The 20,912-nt window shown below is 43.8% G+C and overlaps 1 protein-coding gene and 1 long non-coding RNA gene across 8 annotated transcripts in view; one reads left to right on the forward strand and one right to left on the reverse strand.

Moving 5' to 3' along the window:
• The window catches only part of SLC43A1 (solute carrier family 43 member 1), a 740,549-nt gene that overhangs the window by 252,217 nt on the left and 467,420 nt on the right, over positions 1-20,912 (reverse strand). For all 7 annotated transcript variants that reach the window (XM_077493198.1, XM_077493195.1, XM_077493197.1 and 4 more), the window contains exon 9: positions 12,967-13,116. In XM_077493198.1, coding sequence (XP_077349324.1) covers positions 12,967-13,116 — 150 coding nt within the window. The remainder of the gene's footprint in view (positions 1-12,966; positions 13,117-20,912) is intronic.
• LOC143997542 (uncharacterized) lies at positions 11,574-12,799 on the forward strand. Its single transcript, XR_013277700.1, has 4 exons — positions 11,574-11,728; positions 11,849-11,965; positions 12,049-12,126; positions 12,496-12,799. It is a non-coding gene; the product is annotated as an uncharacterized LOC143997542 (long non-coding RNA).

A 20,912-nucleotide genomic window follows, 5' to 3' on the forward strand; every position in this document is an offset into this window, starting at 1 on the left:
AAAGACAACTAGGTAGCAGATAACAGGATCACCGGACACACTGTAGACTGGACAGCAAGGAGGCACAGTGACGGATTCCTTTAAGTAACCGTATGTAACCGTGCGCCCGTTCGTGATCCCACACACCCGCGTGCGCCCGTTCGTATCATCGCGCACCCGCGTGCGCCCGTTCGTATCATTGCGCGCCCATGGGTACCGGCTAGCTCTTAACATGGGGATTCTGCGGGCAGGTCTCTCATATGCCACTGGATTACCGGGACGACCATGACAGGGTCAGACAGAGATCAGAGGGGTCAGAGAGGTCAGACAGAGATGAGGGGGGCCAGACAGAGAAGAGAGGGGTCAGACAGAGGGGGTCAGACAGAGGGGGTCAGACAGAGAAGAGGGGGTGTCAGACAGAGAAGAGGGGGGGTCAGACAGAGAAGAGGGGGGTCAGACAGAGAAGAGGGGGGTCAGACAGAGAAGAGGGAGATCAGACAGAGAAGAGGGGGATCAGACAGAGAAGAGAGGGGTTAAACAGAGAAGAGGGGGGCCAGAGGGGTCAGACAGAGAAAAGAAGGGTCAGACAGAGAATAGAGGGGTCACACAGAGCAGAGAGGGGTCACACAGAGCAGAGAGGGGTCAGAGAGAGAAGAGCGGGGTCAGACAGAGGGGGGGCAGCTGACAGAGGAAGGGGGACAGCTGACGGGGGGTGGCTGACAAGGCAGATGAGAGAGACTGACCTTAGGAGACAGAAACGCACAGCGTGAGCTAGGACTAACTCTGGCAGCATGCAGGGCTGGCGAGATTACACACAGACACATTATCTCCGCTGGCCACGGACCTCTAGGGAAAAAAATAAATAAAATAAAAAAATCTGGAAAAAAATGGATTTCCCGGGACATTTCCCTGGAAAAACTAAAATCAGGCAAAAGTTCTAAATCCTGGGAATGTCCCGGGAAATTCGGGACTATTGGCAACTATGCAGTCTCCTGAAATTGTGAAGCGCCCCCGGGGAAACTGAAGATGACACCCTAATGATCCCATCTGATCACCCTAATATATATACGTTTTTTCTTCTAAATCTCTACTCTCTAATTTATAGTAGCCAGCATATACTACAACTTTGTGTGCTCAATATATCAGTGTGTCTTTGTTAATATACCTTGAAATCAATTTGGATATATTGATAAAATACAATTTAAGCTCTCACTATCTCATATTTAAAAAATATATATATAAAAACATGCTATCACCTGGATTAGAACCCTCACCTTCAGCTGCACTAGCCTGCTGCTCTAACCACTATACTAACTCTTAATAGGTACATTTGTTTTTCCCTTTTCTGTTTAATAGGTTAATTGTTTGTGAAACAACTATGTTAGTTCAGACAAGTAATTTCTATTATCAATTCGTTATGACCATAAAACACATTGTCCTGCTGCCTTCTAGCCATTCACAATTCCCTCATATAGGTACAATAGTGCAATGTTTCCTAGAAGTTGGGGTGCAGAGCTGTGCTGGCCATTGTGTTTTGTTATCTATGGAAGCTGTGTCTCCCCCACTCACACACAATACACACGTTTTCAGCATGGCTCTTCTTGTTGGAGCAGATGACAAAAGAGGGATAAGACAGCAAACCAAGGAACTATTAATAGAGTAGAGGAACCAGAGAACCCAGCACTGCCTGCTTTCCTATACTGTGTGCTGTAACTAAGATAGATTTACATATCCATATACAGAGCAATATTTATAAACTCAGAATTCTTACTTTGAAACTCAGAATTCTGGCTTTGAAACTCAGAATTCTGACTTTTAATCTCAGAATTCTGTAGATGTTTTTAAACCTACAATTCTGACTTTCAAACTCAGAATTCTGACATTTAATTTCAGAATTCTGACTTTCAAACTCAGAATTCTGTAAAAAAAAAAATTCAAAATCATAATTCTGTATTTTTTTTATGATGGCCCCAGGGCTTTTCCATAAATATGACATAGTGAGGGCTTAAATTGTATTTTATCAATATATCCAAATTGATTTCAAGGTATATTAACAAAGACACACTGATATATTGAGCACACAAAGTTGTAGTATATGCTGGCTACTATAAATTAGAGAGTAGAGATTTAGAAGAAAAAAATGTGTATATATTAGGTTGATCAGATGGGAGCATTAAGGTGTCATCTTCAATTTCCCTGGGGCGGTTCACAATTTCAGGAGACTGGTCATAACAGATCGATCATAGCAATTACTTGTCTGGACTAATACAGTGGTTTCACTGAACATTAATCTCATATGAAACTTAAAAAGCACTAATTAAAAGTCTTTAAGTGATAGCATAATGGTTAGAGTGACAGGCTTATATTGTTGAAGTTGTTGGTTCTAGTCCAGTTCACAACTTGTTATATATATTTTCAATATATTGATTTTATATTAAACTTATTTTGAAGTATGAGTTAGTGAGGGCTTAAATTGTATTTTATTGATATATCTAAATTGATTTCAAGGTATATTAACAAAGACATATTGATAAAATTGTTCTATATGCTGACTACTATAAGACCCCTTTCACACTGGGGCACTTTGCAGGCGATACAGCGCTAAAAATAGTGCCTGCAAAGCACCCTGAAAGAGCCGCTGCTGTGTCTCCAATGTGAAAGCCCTGAGGGCTTTCACACTGGAGTGGTGCGCTGGCAGGCCACTACAAAAAGTCCTGCTAGCAGCATCTTTGGAACGGTGAAGGAGCAGTGAAGCTTTGTGATGGTTTTAACCCTTTCTCAGCCTCTAGTGGGGGCAAAAGCTCCACGTTAGTGACCGAATAGCGCCACAAAATTGGCAGTAAAGCACCGCTAAAAATAGCGGTGTTTTACCGCCAACACACCCACCGCGCCAGTGTGAAAGGGGCTTAAATTAGAGTAGGGATTTTTTTTTTACAAATCGGTGTATATATTAGGATGATTTTGGTAACATGGGGGCCAGTTCTCAATTTCAGAAGACTGTCCCTGGAAGCTTCATGATAACCACCATGTGTTACGACTCAGCCCTGGGCTCTGCACTATAAGGTAATCTGTGTGTGTGTACTACAATGTACATGCACCCGCTGATATCTCCCCTTCACTGATTGGCTGTAGTTTATCCCCACTGACACTGAGGCAGCGCCATTTTCCTCTTAGCTACACCGTTGACGCGGGGAATTTTTTTCCCAGCTAATGACACCACCGATACAGGGTAATTTTTTCCATCCAGTGACACCACCGATGCAGGGTCGTTTTTTTTCCATCCAATGACACCACCGATGCAGGGTAATTTTTTTCCATCCAATGATACCACTGATGCAGGCTAATTGTTTTCCATACAATGACACCACTGATGCAGGGTAATTTTTTCCATCCAGTGACACCAACGTTGCAGGGTTATTTTTTCTATAGAGTGACACCACCGATGCAGGGTCATTTTCAGACAGCTGCTGCTCACCTTCCATTGGCTGCCCTGACTTCCTAACTTTCTCTGAGCTGGATTGGCAGAGGGCGGGCGCTCCGTGATTGAGAGAGCTGGGGGGTTACGAGAGGAGGGCAGAGTAACAGTCTGGGACACATGGGAAATCACCGTGCTGCACCTGCTTTCGTACAATCAATCCCCATAGCGATGCCGCTGGCACCCCTGGCCTGGAGGAGGGGGTGTCTCGGGCTGCTGCGGTTGACAGCCTGGAGATCATGCCACGCTCGTGGGTGTCCGTCAGCCCGCCGTCAAATGCGGGAGACTTGGGATGTCTGCATTGCCATCATATAATGCTGATTGAACAGAAATGCAGAATGCTGACACAGACAAACACCACCTTTACACGTGCATAGGTTGAAACAGGGGGCATGTGGAAGAGACCCCCCTTGATACAACCCTTACCAGAAAAAAGGTTCAATCTGACGTATAAATATACAATCAAAAAGTGGCAGCAATCTTCGTTTTCTTATCCACCTCTGCGCTCATCCCCCTCAAAATTCAGTGAAAGAGAAGAACAGCGGACATAGCGTAATCTAATTTAAAACATCTTTAATGCTATTTATATAACTTCACAGTGTACACTCACAAACAAAGGATAATGTCATAGCGTTGTTCACAATATGTCAGAAGAACCAGATAGGTACAGCGTTTCCTACCGCTCACTGCTACTATAGCCGACGGAGGATCCGACTGCCTTCCTAAGACTTCTGGCGTGGTTACACTTGTCATATGGCTGTTCACTGATTGGTTGCTAGAGGTTACTGCACATCATTATCTCTGCATCAACTTGTGGGTGTGGCTAAACTGCACTAAACAGTGAGGCATTGTTACATACCAAGATTTTAGGAGTGCACTATATACAGACTGCAGGGTTGAGGAGTGCGCTACGTACAGAGTGCAGAGTTGAGGGGTGCACTATATGCAGAGTTGAGGGGTGCACTATATGCAAAGTGCAGGGTTGAGGATTCCTTTAGTACAGAGTGCAGGTTTAAGGGGTGCGCTATGTGAAGAGTGCAGGGTTGAGGGGTTCTCTATGTGCAGGGTTGAAGGGTCCTCTATGGGCAGAGTGCAAGATTGAGGGCAGAGGCGTAACTAGAAACATTAGGGCCCTGGAGAAAAAAACCATGAAGGGCCCTCCTAACCCCCCCCCCCCCCCTTTGCACCAAAGCCCGGGGCTTCCAGTTCTGGGAGGGCGTTCACGGACAAACTCCCAGAGCCCTGCCTCCTGTGTGCCCCCTGGGGCACGCATACAGCGCACTCTGTAACTGCTGTGTCCTTCAGACACAGCTGATCACAGATCACGGTAAAAGGCCAATCACAGCGGCCCTTTACCAGGTGATCAGCTGATTACATATAAACAGACTTGCTGGTTATCGGCAGTACTTTCCTTCCAAACTGTGTCTGTGTGAGGAAAGGAGAGCCGTTAAGTGGCAAGAATGTCAGTACCTTATTTACACAAAAAATCGGGGCACTGATCATCAATGCCCTGATTATCAGTGCATCACCATTAGTGCCCATCAGTGCTGCCTATCAGTGCTCCTCAATTCCGCCTATCAGTGCCCATCAATGCAGCCTATCAGTGCCCATCAATGCCGCACGTGAGTGTCCATCAGTGCAGCCTATCAGTGCCACCTTTCACTGCTCATCAATGCCACCTATCAGTGCTCCTCAATGCCGCCTATCAGTGCCACCTATCGGTACTCATCAATGCTGCCTATCAGTGCTCATCAACGCCCCTTATCAGTGCCCATCAGTGCCACTTATCAGTGCTCATCAATGCCACCTATCAGTGTTCCTCAATGCCGCCTATCAGTGCCACCTGTCAGGGCTTATCAATGCCCTGTGCAGCCTATCAGTGCTTATCAATTCTGCCTATAAGTGCCCATCTGTGCCGCCTTTCAGTGCTCATCAATACCATCTATCAGTGCCACCTATCGGTGCTTCTCAATGCTGCCTATCAGTGCTCATGGATGCCACCTATCAGTGCCAACTCTGAGCTGAGAGCATCTCTCTCATAGAGCCCAGAGCCTGCAATGACAGTTCCCCCGCCTCCTCACTTTCACGGATTGGAGAGAACTAAGCGGATCTGCCCCTCTCCCTCTGTGTGCACCCTGGGAAGTGGGAATGATCAAATTCAGCTGCTGGGCTTCACAATTGCCATGGTGCACAAAGGTGGAGCAGGGCAAGAGGGAAAGGAGCATATCAGCTCTCTCCTCTCCCATCAGCGCATGTGAGGAGGGAGGGGGAACTGTCAGTGCAGGCTCTGGGCTCTATGAGAGAGACGCTCTCTGTTCAGAGCCCTCCAGTCAGCAACCCCACTGGGTGCCCCCTACAGTGTCGGAACACCAGGGACGGTCGCAAGTGTGATTTTTGTAACCCTGGTAGTTCCGCCACTGTCCCCCAGGTCAGTCTGTCCCCATTATAATCCTCCCATGTCAGATGGATCATACTGGGTTATATACCGACGTGGGGGGATTACACTGGGGGACAGACTGACCTGGGAAATGGGTGGACTGTACTAGAGGACAGACTGACTTGGGGGGGTTATATTAGAGGACATACTGGACGATCACAGTGTGCACAAAAACAATCTATCCCCCCCACCCAGATCAGGCTGTCACAGTGTGCACAATCACTCCCCCATCCATATTTACACACAGTACTTAAGCAGCATGTGGAATTTCTTTTCTCCCGGGCTCTTGCAGGTGCAGTTAGAATGGCATCATTGCCCCCCTCCCTCCCCGATGCCGATCCCACCCACATGCAGTCGCGGTCTGCTCCTGGAAAGCAGCAGGATCTGACTGGAAGGGAAGTCATACGATTCTGTTGTGACAAAAAGCATAACTTACACAGAACGTCCATGCAGGTTGCTGGCTTCACGAGGATCGTGTAGATTCTTCGCCCCTCTCTCTCGTCTGCTCTCATGTAGAGATGTAGAGAGCAGAGAGGATTCTGAACGGCAGCTAACAAAGCAGAGCAGCCAGCAAATGACCAGTGCAGGTTGTGGAACTCCGGCTTAAAAAAAGACCTAGCGGGCAGGAGCGTGGGTTTCAGTGCAGCTACTTTGGGTCCCCCTGCAGCAAATGGGCCCAGGGCAGCTGCCCTGTTTGCCCTGCGCTAAAGACGGCCCTGGCCACTACATACACTAGTTACTGTGCATGGCCCTGTACATCTTTACTACTAAAACTTACTGCATGTCACTAATTGCCTCCCCAGTTGCACAATCTCTGCATACTATTCTGCATGGAGACTACATATCATGGCTGCATAGCACACACATTAGCACCAACAATAACACTGAGCGGGGAAGGGGGGTTGTTAGGACCCTATGATTTTGAAAGACAGCTCTGTCTCTAGCAATGACTATAGTTCTCAGTGACTCTAGCAGTGATCATTGTAATGGCACTGAGTCCCAAAAATGTATCCGTGAGGATGACTATAGCCTACTGTCACATCAGTCTCCCCAGCTGAGATAGGACAAGGTCATCCCGTACCCAACTGTGCCTGCTCCCCCTCCCAGGTAGGGATTTTGAGAAAATAGTGGCATACAGAGCAAAATACTGTACTTGTATATGCATATACTGTATATTTGCAATATGTAAGAGTTTAAAACTGGCGCACACATAAGGGGCTAACAGTAGTAAAGAAGAAAAATAACCCTGCATCGGTGGTGCCACTGGATGGAAAAAATGACCCTGCATTGGTGGTGCCATTAGCTGGAAAAAAATTTCCCTGTGTCAACGGTGTAGCTAAGAGGAAAATGGCGCTGCATCAGTGTCAGTGGGGATAAACTACAGCCAATCAGTGAAGGGGAGATATCGGCGGGTGCATGTACATTGTAGTACACACACACAGATTACCTTATAGTGCAGAGCCCAGGTCTGAGTCGTGAGTCATGGTGGTTATCATGCAGCTTCCAGGGACAGTCTTCTGAAATTGAGAACTGGCCCCATGTTACCAAAATCATCCTAATATATACACAGAATTGTAAAAAAAATCCCTACTCTAATTTAAGCCCCTTTCACACTGACGCGGTGGGTGTGTTGATGGTAAAACACCTCTATTTTTAGCTTTGCTTTACTGCCAATTTTGTTGCGCTTTTTCGGTCACTAGCGTGGAGCTTTTTCCCCCTCTAGAGGCTGAGAAAGGGTTAAAACCACCACAAAGCTTCACCGCTCCTTCACCATTCCAAAGATGCTGCTAGCAGGACTTTTTGTCGTGGCCTGCCAGCGCACCACTCCAGTGTGAAAGCCCTCGGGGCTTTCACATTGGAGACACAGCAGCAAAGCGCCCCAGTGTGAAAGGGGTCTTATAGTAGTCAGCATATAGAACAATTTTATCAATATGTCTTTGTTAATATACCTTGAAATCAATTTAGAAATATCAATAAAATACAATTTAAGTCCTCACTAACTCATACTTTAAAATAAGTTTAAAATAAAATCAATATATTTATAACAAGTTCTGAACTGGACTAGAACCAACAACTTCAACAATATAAGCCTGTCACTCTAACCATTATGCTATCACTTAAAGACTTTTAATTAGTGCTTTTTAAGTTTAATATGAGATTAATTCTCAGTGAAACCACTGTACTAGTCCAGGCAAGTAATTGCTATGATCGATCTGTTATGACCAGTCTCCTGAAATTGTGAACCGCCCCGGGGAAACTGAAGATGACACCTTAATGCTCCCATCTGATCAACCTAATATATACACATTTTTTTTCTTCTAAATCTCTACTCTCTAATTTATAGTAGCCAGCATATACTACAACTTTGTGTGCTCAATATAACAGTGTGTCTTTGTTAATATACCTTGAAATCAATTTGGATATATTGATGAAATACAATTTAAGCCCTCACTATGTCATATTTAACCTCTTGAGATCCGCGCTATAGCCGAATGATGGCTACAGCGCGGACCTGCTTTGCCGGGACGACGTCTATTGATGTCGTACCGTGCTTGAGCGGCCTGCGTGCCCCCTAAGGGGCGTGCGCGGCGCGCTTTGTGATCGGCGAGTCTATGAGACTCGCCTGATCACGGATCCGAGCAAGGGGTCGATCCCGACCCCTTACCACGTGATCAGCTGTCAGCCAATGACAGCTGATCATGTGATACAACAGAGCCGGTAATCGGCTATTTTTCCTCCTCGCGCTCACAGCGCGAGGAGAGAAAAAAAAAGCCGATCACCGGCGGCTGTGATGGGGACATCAGTGTCTCCTTAACTGTGCCTATCAGTGCCCACCAGTGCCGCCTATCAGTGCCCACCAGTGCCGCCTATCAGTGCCCACCAGTGTCCACCAGTGCCGCCTCATCAGCGCATTTCAATGAAGGAGAAAAATTACCTGTTTGCAAAATTTTATAACAAACTATTAAACATGATTTTTTATTTTTTTTGCATCTTTTTTTGTTTGTTTAGCAAAAAATAAAACTCCCAGCTGTAATTAAATACCACCAAAAGAAAGCTCTATTTGTGGGAAAAAAATTATAAAAATTTCATTTGGGTACGGTGTTGTATGGCCGCGCAATTGTCATTCAAAGTGCATCAGTGCTGAAAGCTGAAAATTAGTCTGGGCAGGAGGGGGGTTTAAGTGCCCAGTAAGCAAGTGGTTAAAAAATATATATATATATAAAAAATATTATATCACCTGGATTAGAACCCTTAACTTAACTTCACCTACTTAAGCCTGCTGCTCTAACCACTATATTAACTCTCATTACTTATTTTTGTTGTCTTTTTTGTTTAATAGGAGGTTAATTGTTTGTGAAACAACTGTTAGTTCAGATAAGTAATTGCCATGATCAATCCGTTAGGGCCATAAAACACATTGTCCTGCTGCCTTCTAGCCATTCACAATTCCCTCAGTTTAGGGACAATAGAGCAATGTTTCCTACAAGTTGGGGTGCAAAGCTGTGCTGGCCATTGTTTTCTGTTATGTATGGAAGCTGTGTCCCCCCCACACACACAATACACACGTTTTCAGCATGGCTCTTCTTGTTGGAGCAGATGACAGAGAGGAATGATAAGACAGCAAACCGAGGAACTATTAATACAGTAGAGGAACCAGAGAACCCAGCACTGCCTGCTTCCCTATACTGTGTGCTATAACTAAGATAGGTTTACATATCCATGTACAGAGCAGACATGTATGTCTGCAGAATGATGGTCTGTGGGTGTTACTACATTATTGCTCATTGGTCCTAAAATCTTCTTAATAGAGACTACTATATTTATAAACTCAGAATTCTGACTTTGAATCTCAGAATTCTGACTTTGAATCTCAGAATTCTGACTTTTAATCTCAGAATTCTGTAAAAAAAAATAAAAAAATTTAAATTTACAATTCTGACTTTGAAAGTCAGAATTCTGAGATTCAATGTCAGAATTCTGAGTTTTAAAGTCAGAATTCTGAGATTCAAAGTCAGAATTCTGAGTTTATAAATATAGTAGTCTCTATTAAGAAGATTTTAGGACCAATGAGCAATAATTAGATTAGATTTGACTATTAAAAAGGATGAAGATGGCTTCATCGCTTCTAGTCTCTATCGTAAAGAAACGGCAGGAAACACCCTCCTGCACGCTACTAGCGCACACCCAGCCCCCCTATGCTCAGTATATCCGCTTACGACGCAACTGCACCCATACCTCTGATTTTGAAACTCAAGCCAAATTACTCCAAGAACGCCTAAAAGCTAGGGGTTATAGTAAATCAACACTGCACAGAGCATATAATAGAGCCAAACGTCAATCTCGTGCCACCCTCCTGTACAAATCACAAGCTAAGTCCAACCAGACAAACAGGGTACGTTTCATAACCAAGTTCTCCAACCACCACTCAATTTTACGCGATACTTTGGATACCTTTTGGCCTCTCCTCACAGAGGACCCTATTGTAGCTAAATATATTGAAAACAAACCTCAAATCACGTTCCGCAGAGCGAAATCCCTACGTGATATTCTCACGAATAGTCATTTCAATGAAAATCCTCGGAGCCGTCCCTCCTATGGGATTTTTAGATGTGGAGGGTGCCCTTTTTGCCCCCTGATCAGGACTGGCCAATCCTTTGTTCTACCTAATGGAGAAATTTTTACCCCAAAATTCTTTGCGGACTGCGACACACATGGCGTCATTTATCTAATGACATGCGAATGTTCAGCTTTCTATATAGGGAAAATGATTAGACATTTTAGGGCACGAATAAGGGACCATGTCTACTTCTCATCAGGGGGCAAGATGGTCACATCCATCAGTAGACACTTAGACCTCTATCACAAGTTTAACACCTCAGTGATATCATTTATCGCATTGGACGTGATACCACCTAGTCCCCGAGGTGGAGACTGGGATAAAGCCATTTTAAGAAGGGAGACCTTGTGGATAGAAAAACTTAATGCGACTTTTCCTCCCGGAATAAACGAATCACATTCGTACAAACCTTTTCTATAAATATCCCTATATCTCATCTGTCTTCTTTAATATAATAATCTCTACTCTTTTGGAACTGACGGGTAGCATGATTTATCCCGGTCCACAAACATTCCTCCTCCAAACAATACATAAACAGTGTTCTCATCCACCTTCTTGCGTTTTCTTAATATATCTTTCTCCAATGTTTTCTTCTTCCCCTTACCTTCTGTTCTAATTCTCTTATATTTTTCCATATGTATGTAAGCTTAGGTGTTTTCCTTCTTCTTATGTCCAGTGGGAGTATATGTATACACTTGTATCTAGTTACTTTAAAATTAAAACTATTGTTTGTTCGTTTGTCTTTATACATGATTTTCTCTTATGTGTATAACACACTTGTCATTTTAGGACCATGCGGTAGGGGGCGCTGTGCCGGCCGTTTGGACGCTGTGCGGCCGACAAGCGCCATTCAGCATCTCATGCTCTCTGGCGCATTAGGAGTAGAGAATGGGGGCCGGTTCATCTCTATATTCCCACCCTTCTAGCTCCGTCCCCGAGCGATGTACGTCCCAACGTCCCGCCCCCCAGCGCCTGGGCTTGACGCAGCCGCACATGTGGGGAGGTGTGTACGTCTCCCAAAGGGGCGTGGCACGCTCGGAGGCATCGGCTGGCCCACAGCATTTGACGGACTGGCATTGCGGCCAGTCTGATAACGGTGGGCGGGGCATCCACGTACATAGGGAGATGCAACTACCAGCGTCTCCCTCAGATGCCTTATCACTCTGCTTGTATCTACGTGTGCAGCATGGCGGACGCCCTAGACCAATGCACATAGAAGGTAAACCGCCTTGTAGTGGACACCTCTGCCTCCCATTCCCCTCTCGTCCCTTGACCTCCTTCCCTCCTCCCTCCTCTCCCTCCCCCATACAACTCTTCACTTCACATTCTACTCTTTCAGATGTTATCTATGCAGCTCTACTCCACTGCATGGCAACAGGAGACTAGGCAAGCAGGGACATCAGTGTCTTCCTCCCCACTTTCCTTGTCTGGCTTAGATTGTTTTTTATCCTAACTGGTGAGTGTCTGTAGAATTATATCATACATCTACATACATATCAATGAAAACCCTTTCTATACTGATGATACCTTTATTTGCAGCTTTATCTACACAATCATTGCAGCATACTGCCAGCCATTTTGTGTGTGCTTTCAGCGCCACCTACGGAAGGTTTTGGGGTAGGACATCAAACATTTTTGATCTTTTAATTATTTACATATTCCCTTCATATATCATCTCTAATATACTTTAAAAAAAAAAAATTCCTTTTTGAATCCCCTCCTTTACTAATGTACATGTATATATCTATATGTGTATGCTCCCACAGTGTCCTCTATACGTTCCAGCGCCCATAGCCCCCTAAATCCTGCGTGGCCTCTCTTTTTGACAAATGTGTTTTTGTATAATTTTATATATACTATGCTTTCTCTATATAATACTGAATATGTTGTATACAGTAACTTTTTAGGGTTTTGCTCATAACAATGTATGTCATATGTATCTATGTATTTATATATGTTTTTGTTTCTCTTTCTTGTCTTTTGAAGTATAAAGTATTTTTAATCACACCCCAGAAGAAGTGTTGTCTGCAAGAACGCGAAACATGTCGGGCATTTCCTGTGGATCCTGCATCAGTCTTTCATCATAAATACCTATTGATCCATCTTTGTTCCACTCTGGGTGACTAGCTCCCCTGTATAGATATGGAATCTCTGTATTTTTTGAACCTTGATATGTATACTGATGCAGCCTTCCTATGCGTGTAGATCCATTTCTTATGTATAACAGTCTTTTTTAACTTTTCCTATTTGTATGATTTTCTATTTTTGGAATAAATTTATATAAAACCAATACCGATTGATTAGAAAGAAATTTCTTTTGAACATATTACTGGTGCCTTTAAAATCCCAAAGTCCCCATCCAGTCCTTCCTGCAAAAAAACTCAGAATTCAGAATTTTTTTGATGGCCCCAGGGCTCTTCCATAATAATCACTTTAATACTACTAACAAAAGCTTACCATTTTGTTCAGGTCCAATCACCAAGTATTCAATCATTTTGTTCATCGAAGCCATGAAGAAAATTATCCGAAGCTGTGTCATCATCATAGTGATAAGTGAGAAAAGGAAGATGGGGGAGCGAACACTTTGTAGGAATGTAGGAGAAGGTGCTAAAGGCAAAAGAAAATAATTCAGTGGTGTCATGATAAATTTGAAGTCACAGATTAAGGTTTTACAATCAGACATATCATTACTTATTTTTCTGTAGGAACAAAATCTATGCATAGTTTCTAGTTGCTGCTCCACCCCCAACCCCCTTCTCTCCAACTTTGCAGCCTTTTTGTTTTCTTTTGTGACTTAATTGACTCTTTTTTTTTGTTTCATTTAATGTTTTTATGTTTATTTTATGTTCTGCTGGTGTTAGCCTGTTAGGGTTTATATTCTGAATGGATATATATTTTATTTTGGAAAAAGATGGGAAAATATAGTTCTTACCACATTTTCCAGGGAATGTTGTAACTTATATAGTCAAAATAATATGGAGTGGGTGACTAGTGAAGGCAAATTTATTAAATACCTTCTTCAGTTCTGTGTATACAAAGGAGCATGGGGAGCTCAATTCCATAATGGGGATGATATTGATATTGCTTCAAACCAACCACTGTGGCTCAAACTCTTATGGCCCAGAAATATTTAGACAGAATTAAGGAGACTAATGCCCCATACACACGACTGGAAATTCCGCCAACAAAAGTCCGATGTGAGTTTTTGGTCGGAAATTCCGACCGTGTGTATGCTCCATCTGACTTTTGCTGGCCGTATTTCCACCAGAAAAAGATTGAGAGCAGGTTCTCTATTTTTCCGATTTAAAAAGTTCAGTTCGGAAATTCTGATCGTCTGTAGCAATTCCGATGTGAAAAATGCCTACGCATGCTCAGCAGCATTGAACTTAATTTTCTCGGCTCGTCGTAGTGTTGTACGTCACTGCGTCCTTGATGGTCAAAAGTTCAGAGAACCTTTGTGTGACCGTGTGTATGCAAGCCAAGCTTGAGCAGAATTCCGTTGGAAAAACCATAAGCATAAGGCACCTGGACCAGATAGCATACACCCTTGTGTCTTAAAAGAATTGAGCTTTGTCATTTCATTGTTTCTATTTTTTAGGGACTCTCTAATGACTGGCATTGTATTACCCCTATTAGGGATGGACTGATATCATTTTTTTTTACAGTGAGTACGAGTACTGATACTTTTTTGTACTCACTGATACCCATTTCGATATCTGCCAGCAAATGTTTTGTTTACACTTGGTTGGTTGTTAAAAACGCAGCAGCTCAGCTCCTTATAACTTTGTCAGTACTTAAGATAACAACATAATGTACTGCATATATTGTTTTTTTTTAAAGACAAACAAGGCCTTTTCTTTTTTTTTCTTGAATATTGTCTTTCAACAATGATATTTTTTTTTCACAATCCTTAGACAATAAAATGGAACAAAAGTTAAAAAAAGCACTTTTTCTTTGTAAAATTTATTATCAAATACTTACCAGAATTTTCCTTTCCTGATGGACTCCATGGCAGTCTACGTGTGGGTTACCGCCGACAAACTTGGCCCATATTCTCCCATGCACTTTATTTGTGCTCGTCTTCCTTGAGCTCATGAGGGTCAAAATCACTCTTGAAGTGCACCCGAGAGATTCCAGCCTCTCCCACCCAAGAACCAGACGATCAGTCTCAGTAATGCAGGACAAGGGTACAGGACTGCCCCCTGAGAAAGAAAGTCTGGCCTGAGAGGAAGAGGCATGGATCCTGGAAGCTGAGCTGGATCAGGAGTGGAAATCCTGGCCTGTTCAGCCAGTAAGGTGCTATTACCACCACCCCGAACGCTTCCACTTGGAGTCTCCGTAAGAACCTGAGGATGATTGGGAGCGGTGGAAAGGCGTATGCCCTGTTGAAGCTCCATTGTCAGGGCATCTATTCCTAAGATCTGGCTGCAATGGCCCCAAGTGTAATAATTCTTGATCTTGAAGTTGCAGGGGGAAGCAAATAGATCCACTTTGGGGTTGACTCCCGGGGACAGTATCCACACGAACGTCTGTACATGAAGAGACCACTCGTCATTGTCTAACCGAGTGTGTGACAGGAAGTCTGCTTGGACATTCTGGACTCTGGGGATGAAGACTGCCGAAATATTGGCCAGGTTTTTCTGGGCCCAAGACATGATGGGCTTGACTTCTTGGAGCAGGGTGGAACTCCGAGTGCCCCCCTTGTCTTTTACATAGGAGACCACTATGGTGTTGTCCATCCTTAATACTGATCCCCCTTTCAAGAGATGAGTGAAGGACTGAAGGACACACCAGGCTGCCCACAGTTCCAGGACGTTTGAGCCCTGGTTGTGAGGGCAAGCATCCTACTTGCCTTGTGAAAGTGCTGATCTGCAGAGGGTTCCCCAACCAGTACCGCTGGCATCAGTTGTGACTGTAACCCATGAGACGGTGGCAATTGAGCAGATTTCTGTGCTGAAGCCACCAGAAGAGGCTGCTCCTCATCAATGATGTTATGTGAATCGATTGATTGATGTCCTCTGATATCCATTGCTGAAGAAACCCTGACTAAAAAGGGCATAACCTCCATAGAACCCACTTGACCATGGGGGTCGTAGAGACCACCGTACCGATAATTCTCAAGCACTGTGAGGCCTTCAGGCATAGGGGAGCTCAGAGCCTGAGAAATTCTCTCTTGGATGACTGGGATCATCTCCAGCCTCTTCCCCTCCTCCGTTTGTAAAAATTCCTCCCAGGGAGCCCATATCTGAATAATACCTTCCCTTCTCTCGGGAGTCATAGGTATCAGATTTTCCATTATCACAATTCTTCTAACTTTATTAAGCCACATAGAAATCTGGGGCGCTCATAACTCCTTCCAGCACATGGGGATGCAGCTTTTTGCTGCATTCACCAGGTGGTTTATTATCAAATTCTTATATCTATCTTTTAGTTGGAATTTGTGAATGCTGTAATTAAATAAATTAACCACTTCAGCTCCGGACCAATAAACACCTTAAGGACCAGAGGTCTTTTTGCAATTTCGCACTGCGCTGCTTTAACTGGTAATTGCGCGGTCATGCAATATTGCACCCAAACGAAATTTGCGTCCTTTTCTTCCCACAAATAGAGATTTCTTTTGATGGTATTTGATTGCCTCTGCGATTTTTTTTTTTTTTTTGCGATTATAAATGGAAAAAGAGCGAAAATTTTGAAAAAAAAAGATATTTTCTTCTTTTTGTTATAAGAAAAATCGAATAAACTAAATTTTAGTCATACATTGAGGGCAAAATTTATTCAGCCACATGTCTTTAGTAAAAAAAATGTCAATAAGCGTATATTTTTTGGTTTGCGCAAAAGTTATAGCGTCTACAAACTAGAGTACATTTTCTGGAATTTACACAGCTTTTAATTTATGACTGCCGATCTCATTTCTTGAGGTGCTAAAATGGCAGGGCAGTACAAATCCCCCCCAAATGACCCCATTTTGGAAAGTAGACACCCCAAGGAAATTGCTGATGGGTATGTTGAGCCCATTGAATATTTATTTTTTTTGTCCTAAGGGATTGAATAATGACAAAAAAAAAAAAAAAAAATTTTTTTTACAAAAAGTTGTCACTAAATGATATATTGCTCACACATGCCATGGTTATATGTGGAATTGCACCCCAAAATATATTCCGCTACTTCTCCCGAGTATGGCGATACCACGTGTGTGGGACTTTTTGGGAGTCTAGTCGCGCACGGCACCCCGAAAACCAATCACCACCTTCAGGATTTCTAAGGGTGCAAATTTTTGATTTAACTCCTCACTACCTATCACAGTTTCGAAGGCCATAAAATGCCAAAATAGCACAAAACCCCCCAAAATGACCCCATTTTGGAAAGTAGACACCCCAAGCTATTTACTGAGAGGCATGTTGAGTCCATGGAATATTTTATATTTTGCCACAAGTTGCGGGAATATTACAAACTTTTTTTTTTTTGCACCAAGTTGTCACTAAATTATATATTGCTCACACATGCTATGGGAATATGTGAAATGACACCCCAAAATACATTCTGCTGCTTCTCCCGAGTACGGGGATACCACATGTGTGGGACTTTTTGGGAGTCTAGTCGCGCACGGCACCCCGAAAACCAATCACCACCTTCAGGATTTCTAAGGGTGCAAATTTTTGATTTAACTCCTCACTACCTATCACAGTTTCGAAGGCCATAAAATGCCAAAATAGCACAAAACCCCCCCAAATGACCCCATTTTGGAAAGTAGACACCCCAAGCTATTTACTGAGAGGCATGTTGAGTCCATGGAATATTTTATATTTTGCCAAAAGTTGCGGGAATATTACAAACTTTTTTTTTTTTTGCACAAAGTTGTCACTAAATGATATATTGCTCACACATGCTATGGGCAGAAGTCAAATTACACCCCAAAATAAATTCTGCTGCTTCTCCCGAGTACAGGGATACCACATGTGGGGGACTTTTTGGGAGCCTAGCCACGTACGGGACCCCGAAAACCAAGCACTGCCTTCCGGATTTGAATATAAAATGCTATAAAAAACAAACTAACCAGAGTCACCCGTAACACTTATACGGTGATCAGTGGTGAAAGGGTTAACTAGGGGCAATCAGGGGGTTCAAATTTTTATTAGGTAGTATATGGGGGTCCCTGGCACTATATAAAAACCTGACGGGGAACCTAAATAACTAACTGGCTAACCAGCGTCACCAGTGACACTTATACTGTGATCGCTGGTGAAAGGGGGTGAAAGGGTTAACTAGCAGCAATCAGGGGGTTAAAACCATTATTGGGTAGTATATCGGGGTACCTAGCGCTATAAAAACCTGGCGGTGAACCTAAAAAAATAACTAGCTACCTAGCGACACTGATGCAGCGTTCAGAAAAATTATCGCTTAGTGACACTGGCAAAAGGGGGTGAAAGGGTTAACTAGCGGAAATCAGGGGGTTAAAACCATTATTGGGTAGTATATCGGGGTACCTAGCGCTATAAAAACCTGGCGGTGAACCTAAAAAAATAACTAGCTACCTAGCGACTGTAGCGACACTAATGCAGCGATCAGAAAAACGATCGCTTAGTGACACTGGCAAAAGGGGGTGAAAGGGTTAACTAGCGGCAATCAGGGGGTTAAAACCATTATTGGGTAGTATATCGGGGTACCTAGCGATATAAAAACCTGGCGGTGAACCTAAAAAAATAACTAGCTACCTAGCGACACATGCAGCGATCAGAAAAATGATCGCTTAGTGACACTGGCAAAAGGGGGTGAAAGGGTTAACTAGCGGCAATCAGGGGGTTAAAAACATTATTGGGTAGTATATCGGGGTACCTAGCGCTATAAAAACCTGGCGGTGAACCTAAAAAAATAACTAGCTACCTAGCGACTGTAGCGACACTAATGCAGCGATCAGAAAAACGATCGCTTAGTGACACTGGCAAAAGGGGGTGAAAGGGTTAACTAGCGGCAATCAGGGGGTTAAAAACATTATTGGGTAGTATATCGGGGTACCTAGCGATATAAAAACCTGGCGGTGAACCTAAAAAAATAACTAGCTACCTAGCGACACTAGCGACACATGCAGCGATCAGAAAAATGATCGCTTAGTGACACTGGCAAAAGGGGGTGAAAGGGTTAACTCTAGGGGCAATCAGGGGGTTAAATCTTTATTGGGGGGTGATAGGGGGCTACCCTGGACCTAACACTAACTGTCCTGACAGTTTTTACTGTCACAACTGACACTGAATGCATTGATCAGTAAAGAAATGATCAATGCAATCAGTGACACTGTGACTGGGGGGGGAGGGGGGGCGGGGGGGGGATCGGGGGGGGGTTTGTGTGCCTGTGTGTACCTACATGTCAGTGTAGTGTTGGTGCACACTTACTATTACTCTTCTCCTCGTAGTCCGGTCAAAAAGACCGCCCCGAGGAGAATGACATCACTTCCTCCTTCCTGTGTAAACAATACACAGGGGAGGAAGCTTCTCATTGGCCAGGAGCGATCCAGAGGGGGTGGCCGAAAACCAACGGCCATCCCCTCATCACGGAGCGCTCCTGGACCGAATCGGACCACCGTAAACAGCGGGAGGGGGTCCGATCGGACCCCCCACCCGCTGGAAGGCAATCACGTAGATGTACGTGATTGTGCCTGCCTGTGCCATTGTGCTGACGTACAATGGCAATACGGCGGTCCTCAAGTGGTTAATAATATTTTATTTATTACAATTCTTTTATTTTATTTTATCAGGGGGGCTTTGGTGAGATTATCAGGGGTCTAAACAGACCCCTGACATCTCCCATTTGAGACAGAGAAAGGGCGTAAGGTTTCACCAGTCCCTTTCTCTGTAGCCTCAGTTGCACTGAAAATGAATGGATAGGAGACAGCAGCTCCTCTACCTTCATAAACTGAAACATCATAAACACAGATTACAATGTTTCCGTTATAAATGCACAGAATACGTGCATTCAGAAAAGGAAGGAGCCGGTAAATGACAGATTTAGCAGCTCCTTCCTCTGCTCTCTATCCTGACAGGTCTGGGATCAGAGGAGGAGCTGGAGAGAGGGAGGAGGACATCACTGAGAGGGAGGAGCTGGGGACCTGGAGAGAGGAAGCAGGACGACACAGTGGGACAGTCTAGGTGATTGGTGCGGCAATGGGGGCAGTTATAAGCATCAATCTCCCTGTATAGCTTTCAATAAAGCACCTTTCTCGGCACAACATTGGCACAGGCTAATTTTAGAGATGAATGGATATCCACCTCTCTGCTGCCTCCTCGGCCAATGGTAAAGACTGTACCTGCTCCCTTCCGACAGCCCGTCTTCTTTGATTTCTGAGAAGAGGAGATGTCGGCAGCTGGAGAGAAAGAGGAGAGAGGAGAGGACACAGCCTGCTATTCATCTATCCTTTCATTCACTCATCCATCCATCTATCCATTAATTCACGCATCCATCCATTCATCTATCCATTCGCTCATCCATCAATTCATATATCCATTCATTCACTCATCAATCCATTCATCTATCTATCTATCTATCCAGCCATCCATTCATTCGTATATCTATTTTTGCATCCATTCATTCATCTATCTATTTATTTATTTTTTGGCAATAACATTTTTATTGTAAAATTCAGATAGGTAACAGTCCTACAAATGTAAGAACATTTTAATATTTTAACATGCACTCAAGTAAGGCGAAATCAAAGTGGTTATTGCTAGTCATATCAACACAATTTCACAATAGTGGTCCTCAGATTTAAAGGCATCTTGAGAATTCAAGTACAGCCATACGAACCGTTGGAAATATTGCAATAATCGGCCAACCACCTACTCATGACTTATGAGTGCAAAATAAAATGCTTGCTCACAAGAAACTAAAATAAATACAGTGGGCGAAGAGAAGAGGGAGATATGAAATCTGAAATGAAGAGTAGGAAAAGAAAAAGATGTCAAGGGCATAGATCATCCTGAGATAGAGGAAAGTGTCACCACAATGTCAAGGTTTCATGATTGTCTAATGCTGCGTATACACGATCGGACTATCCGGGGGACTTGGTCCGGCGGACCAGAGTCCGCCAGACTTTTTCTTCCCAAAAGTCCGAGTTAGAAAGAAGTCTTGACTCAAAATTGTCTGCCGGACTCGAATCCATACCAGGCGACAGGGCTAGCGAGGTGTCAATCTAGCCGATGGAGACGGCGACATTGACGTCCTTCGCTAGTCCCCTCTAACTGGAGTCACGTTCAAAATGAATGGACTTTTCTCCATGTGGGGGTAAGTCCGTTAATTTCAAAAGTCCGGTGGACTAGCACACAGATGGGCAGATTGTCCGCCGGACTTTTGAAATGAACGGACTTGCCCACACATGAAGAAAAGTTGCAAATCAGTTAATTTCAAAAGTCCGG

The sequence above is a fragment of the Lithobates pipiens genome, unplaced genomic scaffold (genome assembly GCF_037356315.1).
Source record: "Lithobates pipiens isolate NorthernLeopardFrog02 unplaced genomic scaffold, aLitPip1_a1.2 Scaffold_19, whole genome shotgun sequence".
Classification (NCBI taxonomy): domain Eukaryota; kingdom Metazoa; phylum Chordata; class Amphibia; order Anura; family Ranidae; genus Lithobates; species Lithobates pipiens.